Source organism: Argentina silus, assembly GCF_951799395.1.
Source record: "Argentina silus genome assembly, chromosome: 3".
Classification (NCBI taxonomy): Eukaryota; Metazoa; Chordata; class Actinopteri; order Argentiniformes; family Argentinidae; genus Argentina; species Argentina silus.
The window spans coordinates 18,625,893-18,636,619 of NC_139657.1; the positions used below are offsets into that span (position 1 = coordinate 18,625,893).

The 10,727-nt window shown below is 45.3% G+C and overlaps 1 protein-coding gene across 5 annotated transcripts in view; it reads right to left on the reverse strand.

The window, feature by feature from the left end:
* Positions 1–1,790: 1,790 nt before the first annotated feature.
* Positions 1,791–10,727, reverse strand: part of LOC310801723 (protein arginine N-methyltransferase 8-B) — a gene marked incomplete at both ends in the record, with an annotated part of 18,646 nt that continues 9,709 nt past the window's right edge. For all 5 annotated transcript variants that reach the window (XM_083665827.1, XM_083665825.1, XM_083665824.1 and 2 more), the window contains 7 exons: positions 1,791–1,874; positions 3,503–3,624; positions 6,008–6,158; positions 8,363–8,478; positions 9,135–9,222; positions 9,552–9,694; positions 10,687–10,727. The exon at positions 10,687–10,727 is cut by the window's right edge and continues 23 nt beyond it. In XM_083665827.1, coding sequence (XP_083521953.1) covers positions 1,791–1,874; positions 3,503–3,624; positions 6,008–6,158; positions 8,363–8,478; positions 9,135–9,222; positions 9,552–9,694; positions 10,687–10,727 — 745 coding nt within the window. The remainder of the gene's footprint in view (positions 1,875–3,502; positions 3,625–6,007; positions 6,159–8,362; positions 8,479–9,134; positions 9,223–9,551; positions 9,695–10,686) is intronic.

The following is a 10,727-nucleotide window of genomic DNA, read 5'->3' on the forward strand; positions in this document are numbered from 1 at the left end:
ATCTCTATGACCCAAACCCTTTGTTGAAATCTTCTTCAGAACAGATCGGTCAAACATGTCGCTCTCTCACCTTCGGCCATTAGTATTAATACATGGCCTGTTGTGCTGGACTGTACGTCTTCCCACAGAACAGTCATGAGCGTGGTGGTTTGATCATGGTCTTCACAGGAGGCATGGAAGAGCCTGGCTAAGGAATGAGGCTGTATCTTGGCTGCAGATAGGATGTCTTTGGTAAGGATGTGGTGTTATAACAGTACTAAAACAACTGTGAAGAGAGGTCACAGTTTGACTGGAGGGGAGACCTCCAGCTGTTGCCTTGGCGATGACCTTAGTAAGAGCACAGGTGAAAAGGAAGGAGCTGCCATGGTGTCTGGGAGTCTAACCCACCCCAGCGCTGAGCAGTGAGGGGGGCCTGGCAGGGTTTGGGGTCAATTCGATTTCAAACCATTTGATCCAGGACGTGATTTGAAATCCAAGTGACCCCCCAATCCTGGTGTGTGACCAGGGACCCTGCTTGGGACAGATCTACTCTACTGCTGATTTGAGGTCAGGACTAACAAGTGACAACTACAGGCCAGGCTCTGAGGACAGGCCTCGTCACTGACGTGAGATCAGAGCAGAGAGATGGTACCTACTGTAACTAGGCTGTCAGGTTGAGAGGAGTTGAGTGAACAGCAGCTACTGATGTGACTGAGGCCACACTGATCACTGTGCCACTGTCTCACTTCCTCAAATGGACTCAGCGTTTCCATATCAGGCTTCATGTTACAGAGCATTTGTAGCATTATGAGTTATTTCCTCATGAACTATCTATGGTATGTCTAAATGACAGCACTCTACAGAGATACAAATAAAAAAGTTAACTTAAACCTTAAAATATGTGGCTGGCACTTGAAGCTTTTTCAGGCATTTAGAGAGAAGGTGGTCGGTACGCTCCAGACCACATTGACATGTCAACAACACAGCTCCAACACACACCACAGAGCACACTTTGGAGTGCAAGCTGTGCATTTTATGTGTGAGTTTTCACAGTTCACACCATATATTGCATGCTCCCAAAAAGCTACAACACATCACCTGATTGCAAACACACACTATCGTTCACATTACACATATGCACTGAATAATCCTTAGCCAATACATTAAATCACTGTACTTTCTTCAACATGGTGGAAACATGCAAAAATATGTTTTTTTACTAATAGTATTTTAGACAGAATGAATGAATGATTATCATAATGCTAAATGAATATGAATGTACTGACAAATACAGTAATTAATAATGTGGGCTTCAAAATTGCTGTATAACATTGAGACTATCTTTGTTACACAGCAATATACTTTTAAAAAGTGCAAAATAATCTCTCTCGTAGGTCTGATTATTTTAGACGAACAATGACCAAAATCAACACATCATGGATTGTCACCTCTCACATACAGATCAATTATTAATAACATTCATAATGACTAGAAGAACATTCTTGGGTTCATAAAGTGTTACATTCAAAGTTGTCCTCTGAACACATGGCCTCACAGCGAAGTGCTGTTTGGTGAGAGGTGGCAGCAATGTAGGCAATGCTCATATTGCTGGGAATGCCACCCTGATGCATTTTTGTCATAACCTGTCATATCCTCTGGCCTGACCCATCCCTCCATCACATCCTCCATCCTCCTGGCCCATCTCTTCATCTCGTCCTCTATCCTCCGTGTCTGTAGTCAAGGCGAGTGCCTCTGCTTCCCTCTGTGTGTTGGTGGGGCTGCACTGTGCACCGTTGCCCCCTGCTGGACACTTAGCGCATCTTGTAGTCGTGGGAGATGGCTGCCTCACACAGCTGTCCTTTGAAATCCAGCTCGAAGGTGAAGTCGAAATCACGCTATAAGGCAAGGGAGACAGAGAGAGAGACAGAGAGAGCAAACAAGCAGACATTTACAGTAATTCACCAGGGTCAAAGGGGAAGCGAAATTGAGAAATCAAGTTCAATGACTCTTTCTCTCTACAGTATCTCATTGTAATCTGTCACCAGATAACACAGTGTTGACTAAGATCTCTCATACAGGCTATTTCGACAGATGAGGCAGGAGGAGGACTGCCTTCACTCAATTCTAGGGGAGGAAAGAGCACTGACGCTGTCAGAGATATAATCTGTTGTTTGGTTCTGAGATTATCATAGTGTTGTATTTGCTATGACCTCTGGCCCCTTTCACATCTGTCACTTGAATCCAGCCTGTATGGGCATTGTAGCCACATTCTTGCCTGGCTGCATTTTTCGGACAGGTCTGAACGCACGAAAGTCGCATTTTGATCGGAATGTTATCGGATATGTCTGTCCCACTCCGGAGGTGGACACAATCAGGCCACCAAAAGCGCATATGATAGGTTCCCTCCACTGTAAATGCAAGACCAATGGCAACAACCCAGTCAGCAGACAATTATAGGCCAGATCTGGTCTTGTAGTGGCACATGAGTGCTAAAACAGCAAATTGTATATGGGCCAGACCTGATCTGAATGTGGGGGGCCAGCCCTGGGTGATAGTTGCCATTTGCTCTCGGCCATCTCTGGTATGAGGAATGTGGCCCTAATACTCTCCTGTAGCTACTGGGCCATCTTTGGTCTGAGTATGGTTGGGACCTGGGCCATCCACAGGCCATCCTTTTCATAGCAAAGATAAGTCTCAGGAATGGTAGCAAGAACCGGCCCACTTCTGGCCCGGGGAACAAAGTTGTACCTGGGCCACATCCGGACGCTGGTAGAAAACACATGGGCCAGATCCATCATTACTCTGCTGACTGGGAAGTGCCATGTCCTGTATGGGTGGGCCTACATGGCATGCGTGGGTTAACTCATAACCCAGGAGGGGTTGGAAATCCATATATATCCCTAAATGAATATAAATCCCTTGTGAAATGAATATCCTAGCCTACATTATAAGCAAATATTGAGCATGCAGCTGCAAGCTGAGACATTTATGATTTCAAATGTTTTATTCTCTTGTTCACTTTTTTGGCAAATAACAGAGCATATTCTTCTACATGGGCCGATTGTTCAACTAATGTTCATTGCAACACAGCAACTGTTATTTATTTTCTATTTCTATTTCAGCACCCTTTTCCACCTTGGCCGATGCCTACAGACCTAACGCAGTGCGACCGGAGATGTCACCATTAATACAAGTCTCTTGTGTGAGAAAAACGGCAAATAATCAAAGGAGGCAGATATGTGACGCATTGAACGGAATGTACTCCGATCATTGTGATCGGGTGACAGAAGTCAGAAGCAATTGAGGAGTGTGAAAAGGGCCACACTGATATGAGTGAGGAACGAATAAGCAATCTGTTGAGGAGAGGCAGAGGTGAGATTGAGTTTCTATCAAGTCTCAGTGGAACTGAAAAAGCAGGTGCAAACTTCATTTTCCAAGATAAATGTTCCTGACGATGTGACCTAGTTATGTACAGTTTCAGTGCCCCAGGGAACCTACAGTGGAAGACACTCCATATACTCACTATGTTCTTCTCGTTGGGTTTCATGGCGATGCTACCAACAATCTCTTCTCCCCTGCGGACGGTCAAGTAGTCCTCCATGTAGAACACAGTCTGTTTCCAGTGTGTGTACGGAGCATCTGGGGCTATAGGGAGACACACAGGCTGTGAAAGTGGAGATGATTCCAGTGTGTGTGTGTGTGTGTGTACAGAGCATAAAGGGGCTTGGGGGGCACACAGACAGGCTGTCAGAGTAGACATGTTTTCAGTGTGCGTTGATAGATATGTTAGAGTGAACATGTTGCCAGTTAGAGTGGGATTGATTGTTTCAAGTGTGTTTACATAGAGTTTGTGTAGGGGTTGGGAAGATAGAGAGCCTGTCAGAATGGACCTGACCATGACCTCTCACTCCTACAAGCAAAACAATCCTAAACTAGACACTTTACCCTCAATGTAAGACTAACTTAAACACAACCTTTAACTGTTGACATTGGACCTCTAATGCACTTATCAGCCACATAGACTCAACTATGTGGAGACTGGAATAAGCCTTTTATAATGTTCTGTTTTGACTAATCCTACACAATGTTACACAGGTCGGTTTTTTGAAGATGGTTCTATCAAAGGGAAGTGTTGAGACCATGCTCTCTGACTGTGTCTTGTGTATGTGTCAGAGTAGTGTACGAGGCTGGCCAGGGTAAATATGATTCACTATTCTAATCCAGCTATTTACTAGATTAGACATAGCACTGAGGAGTAGCTTCCGCTACATGCTAGCTCATGATTCAAAATAGCATTGATATAATAGACAGAGGTCCTGTACTGACCTCCTCTTTTATGTTTGTCCTTGTCAATCTCCATTATTTCATTATCAGTCCACTCAGGATGCATTCTGCCTTCAATCTAAAAAATTAAATCAATCTCAAGTGTGTGGGTGTGTGTGTGTGTGTGTGTGTGTGTGTGTGTGTGTGTGTGTGTGTGTGTGTGTGTGTGTGTGTGTGTGTGTGTGCGTGCATGCATGCGTGTGTGTGTGTGTGTGTGAGTGTGAGTGAGCGTGCGTGTGACTGTGCGTGTGTGTGTGTGTGCTTATCTCAAGCTGCACATTGCTGATAGCTGACACCACCTCCAAAAACAAAAGCGTGCTCCCCCCTCGCCTGCACGGTTTGGCATAGCCTCAAAGGTCAATAGAACTTTAATGGGTTTTCAGCTAGCTGTTCTGGGGTCACTTTTTACCTCAGGCTTTAAAGGCAACGTTTTGTGAGGGTTCCATGGATGCATCAACTAGCCCTGGGTAGGTGAGCAGCAGGGACTTCAGACAGAGGGAGTTTAGGCTAGGTGTGTTTGTAATGCTAATGGAATAGGTAAGCTGGCATTTCTCTGGCCACAGAGAACCTCTTTGACCTCTCCTCTCAGGTCTCCTCTACTTTGCTGCATGTCTGGATACCCCTAATATACTGTACCTGTCCTGCAGGGTGGTGTAGGAAATCAACGACAGGACCTTTATGTGTGTGTTAAGATCTGATGGACAAACTTAATCAATACAAGTGCAGAGAATGGGGCTCTATGCGTTCATGTCAAAAGAAGATGTTCTACATTGTGTCATTACTGTAATATAAGTCATAAAGACACATCATGTTGATGAAAATGGATGCAAGGAAAACAATCAAGCCCTTTGATTACACTATGCTTCGAAATATGCCTTGAACTTCACCACAGAATATCTATAGTACCCACATACCACCACTAGAGGTCAGTGAGTCACTGGCAGATCCCGACACAATACCTGGCAAATGAATGCAGCTCTGTGCTTGGTTGGATCATGCAAACCTATTGAGGGCTAAGCTCCTCTAATTTCCAGCGATAACCGCATTTGCTGTTGTAGTCCAGCCCTTTGCGGCTTATCACAGAGCTCATTAGTAGAGGATCTCTTGTCTGAGAATACAGCCTCAGTTCCACTGGGGAGTGCACAGAGCATCGAGCTGGAACTCTCTCTGACCTGTCAGAAGGCAGCAGGACTCTCCCAGACCCTTAGCTGTAAGCTGCCTTGGCCTCTTAATTAAGAGAATAAAACCCTTGGCCTTTCAGGGGTTGGTCTACTCTACGATCTAACAACAACACACTGGACTGGAGCTGTAAGCCTGCTAAGAGTGTATATGAGTGCCTATGAGACTTACACTGTAAAATTGCCTTTACCAGGCATCACTTTATCAAAAGCACCCTGTCAAGCAGTTTATGTTAAATTGTATAATTTGAAATGATGAGACACACACACACTGGACACACACAAGTATGAACAAATGCGCACAAACACACGCACAAACATACACACAAACACATCCTTTGTATTTCTCACGAGTCGAGAGGTCACACTTGCCACACACTGACTATGCTCCCTCCACCATTATATCTCACACCTGTGTAGTAATGACTAACAGAGAGGGAGAGAGAGAGAGAGAGAGAGAGGGAGAGAGAGAGAGAGAGAGAGAGAGAGAGAGAGAGAGAGAGGCAGAGAGGCAGATGAGGTATTACCCGTGGAGAAGCCAGTCTTCTTGTGACACTTGGTGAACTCGATGTTGAAATAGGTGACCAGAGCGTGGATGTAGTCGTTGCGTTGGATCTGGAGGCAGAAGGCTGAGGTGAAAGACAGGTCCTCAATCTTCACTGTGTAGATGTCCACCTCCTGTTAGGGAGAAGAACCACACGGCTCTGCTACAATTTCAGAATAACATGTATGCTCAGATGGAGGAATCCACACTGATGCTGTATAGAGTTTGGTGAGTGGGCAAGGACGGCAAAGTCATCTGCATACTGTAGCCCATGGATGTGTTGGGTGGTGGTTTTGGTGGATTCTTGGTGGCGGAGGTGCCACCCTGAAACCCCCTTAAGAATGGAGAAGGACCCGTCCTGTACCACAGCCAACCCCCTGCCCCCCCACCACCACTACCCTCCCGAGGGACCAGACCTGGAACCCCCCACTAAGAGAGATCTAGAGGGAGGGCCAAGGTGATGTCACCCAGCAGGAGAACCAAAGGCTGTAACCATTGTCAGGCCACGGTCCTTCACACATCCCCTGGTCCCCATCTCATTTTAACAGGGTGTCTGATACCTCCTGATTCTGCAGTGTGAGAGACCATATGGCGCTGGAGTACAGGCTGCTCTGGTGAACCCTGCCTCTCATCTTTCATTCTCAGATGTCACCACCACAGCCGCTCGGAAATCACGTTAGCTTTTGATTACAGCGCAATAGAGCGAGGGGGGGGAGGCGGGGGGGGGGAGGGGGGGGCGGGGGGGGGGGGGGGGGGAGAGAGAGAGAAAAGAGAGAGAGGGAAAAAGAGAGAGACAGTACAATAGAGGGGAGAGAGGGAAAGAGATAGAGAATCCCCCAAACGGAACACTGCTGCTGTGTCAACAGGCTGATGTTAGAAAGCTCTGATAATGTTGTTGAAATGATTTACTGAGCTGGAGGTAACTAGTTGTGTATGCAAACTGGCACCTTGGACTTGGAAAAATATCACTTTCATTTATCAGTCGATCAGCAATAAACAGAACATAATTGAAAGTCATTCGAGTCGAATGAGAGTCAGTGTCAACCACCACTGCTATTTTCTGCAAACAATAACTCCCATCGATGTCCAAATACAATTTATTTTGGTAACGCACCATAAATTCCTGAAAGTCACTTTTCACAGTGCAGGACTATAATATATCTCTAGCTTTCCCACACACAACAAAATGAAAGTTTTGAACATTAGATTTGATCATATTGATGTCATACTGTAAGCTCTTTTGCTTGCTATTGGTTTACAAGATAAACAATATCACTTTTTTAATAATCCTCTCAGAGGCTGCCAACAGCTTGTCAGTGAGAAGTCAGTTTCAAAGGATTTAATCTTATAAAGCATGAGGACAAGCTAGTTATGAGTGTCAAATTATTGGAGATAAAAAAGCTTACTTTTCAAGGTGTCTTTGTTTGTTCCTGTTAAAGTCAAATACTTTTGGAATTAACAAGATTTCAACAATGTTAGCTGTTTCATTGCAGAATCAAAGAAGACAGAACAATCCAATCAGAACCCCAGATAAGAAGGTTACCAGGACAACCTTTTGCAATCAGGAGTCTAGACATGAGCATTGACATGCATGGCACAATTCTGTTCGCTGGCAGTAGCAGTGAAGGACGAGGGCAGCATGGCCACACGGATCACACTGACTGGAGCAGCAGACAGATGCTGTCATATTTCCCATGTACATTTATGGGGACATTTGTCCCTGGATTGAGAGTATGGAGGATTTATAACCAACATAAAAAGCAGGAAAGGAAAAGGCTGGGACTCTAGATGCTTCCAACTGCCTGTTGGCAATTCGTAGTGAGGCACAAGGGAGTATACAACCCAGCTGTTCTGAACCTGAAGCTTAACACTACTTCAATCAGTCTGATCCATCCAGTCACGAAGTTATCATCCCATTGCTGGTGAGCTATTATGAAACAAGTTGAAACATTTCTGTAATACCATGGGATGGTTATGTAAATCCCACACCGCATTGGTCCAGAGCCAGCAGCTCTTTGTGATTCACTGGTGGGCTCTCACACTGGGCCTCCACAAATACTCAAAACCTACACGCTGCATTCACACACTGAAACACGCAAATCACACACAGCCTCGCAAACATAAAATACACACCCATCCAAACTATGTCTCTCTCTCTCACATGCACGCTCGCACGCACGCACGCATGCATACACACACGCACGCACACGCACGCGCGCGCACGCACGCACGCACGCACGCACACACACACACACATACACACACACACACACACACACACACACACACACACACACACACACACACACACAGGATAAAGTGTGAAGACATGTCTGACCTTTATCAGGCAGGAGTTGGTCACCACCTGTTTGGGGTCCACTATGTCCACCAGTGGCTCCTTCATAGCGACGTTACGGATGCAGGTCATGTCAAAGCCGTACACGTTCTCCCACCCTGGAGATTCACAACACATTATGGCACACAAAGATTTTACTCTGTGTTTTTATTGTACAGTGCATTTAACTGTACCTCCCTCCCTGTATGAAATGTGCTATGTCAATAAAGATTATTGTTATCTAGAATCAAAGACTATGTGGAATTGCTATCAGCTCGACAGATAAAGTTATGAAATGTTATGGTTGGGCCAACAGTGAAGACGACTCTATGTCACTCTATGTTAGGCGACATGTCACTGTAACGCCCAGCTGTGAATGAACATTCCCCTCTCTTTTCTTCTCTTTCCGTTCCTAAGGCTAAGGGACCATGTATTATTCATGGCTACGTAGGATTGTGTGTATGTAAGCCCTCCTGGCACACAGCTTAGAGGAGACAGCACCAGCTGGAGTTCCTTCGCTTCAGCACTTGGCTATGTGGTCTATGTATAGTTACCGTGAAATACCATGGAACGCAAAATCAGTGTACTGTGGGTGTGTAATTCCCTAGTTATATGAAGGTTTGTATGTGTTTGTGTGTTCATGTTTGTCACGTTCATTAACAAAGCAGAAACATAAGCCAGGTAAGACCCACTCTGGGGAAAGAGAGCGCAGTGTAAAGGGCCATGTAAACACACACACACGCACACGCACACGCACACGCACACGCACACTCACAGTGGATTTTGAAGTCCTTGTACTGTCTGTCCTCGATGGCGACCACGTACAAGGCGGCGCGGTCTGGAAACATCAGCCCACCAGGTTTCTGTTTAACCAGTGGGGAGAGAGCAGAACCCAGCAATTAATCCTACATGTACACACACAGAAATCTCATTTCTCAGCTGTGTGAGTGAGAAAAACCAACACCAGGCCAGGTTATGGTCAATATCATTACCGTTTATGAGGTGAGAATGTTGTTCATGCTGCTAGCATCAAATTATCAAATTATCTAGCAGTCCACATGATGTCCTACAGGCATGTCATAGGCATGTCATAGGGATGTCATAGGCATGTCATAGGCATGTCATAGGCATGTCAGGCACGCACGCACGCACGCACGCACGCACGCACGCACGCACGCACACACCAACTTACCAGCCACTTGTCCCGGGCGAAGATGACGGTGTTAAGCATGGACTCGTAGAAGAGACAGTAGCCCATCCACTCTGAGATGATGATGTCAACCTTCTCCACCGGTAACTCCACCTCCTCCACCTTCCCATTGAAGATGGTGATGACTGCAACACACACGTTTATTATGGAACTCAGCAGTCAGTGTATTGTAAATGGGATTACAATGCAGAGTACATACAGTAGGAGTACAACAACTCTCAACTATTCAAATAATTCAATTAGTTGAACAATGTCAATGTTCTGCTTTGAAATGATCCATGCATGAAATGAAAGAGCCATTCTGTTATACATACAAAACAAATCATACATTATTCATGTGACGAATGTGATGTGATTGGCAACGACGTAAACAACCTACATGAAAGAAGAATTTATTTTGTTCAATTCCGATGGCTGAATAGTGTAAAAAATAGGACGGTTTGGATGAATCACATTCATACAAATTCAAAGCGTCAATGAAGCCATTGAAATGTAAATCTTGGTATTTGCCTGATACAGCTATGCACAATGAACAATTGCTTATTCAATTGGTCAGTTTTGCTATCATTATGCCTGCGACACCATTTTGTAATATCTCATCAGTCACAACAGATACACAGACACACTTCCAGTAATACCGCATGTCATCCCAGATGCTGGCTATCCCTATGCAGAGCCATACCGTATACAGGCCATAGTGTCCTCCTGGCGATCGGCTTGACTGGAGATTAAAGAAAATCAACAGATTCTCGCTCTGGCTGAGATGAGTTGGCAACAAACCTGTGTGTTCCTCCTCTACAGGGACTTATTGAATCCAGATTCTTTGTCAGCATGAAATGTGAACCCTTTACCCCCCCACCCAAGCTTGGACCCAAGTTGGCACTCTCGGCTTAGAGGTGCTAGTGAATTAGTTGTCCACTCAATTACCCCTCTGTGCTTTATATGCATGGGTCTGGGATTTGGGAATAAGAGATTCTGCTGATGCGGTGTTGTTTAGGTGTTATGATTTCCTTGGGCTTAGCGTGGCAAGAAAGAAGGTCAGAGAAGGGTGTTTTACATGAATATGGTAGCCTACTGCATATGGAAATGAGAGGGGAACAAGACCAACAGCTCTTACTACTGTCCAGGTGGTTCGACTTGATGATCCTCTCAGAGTAT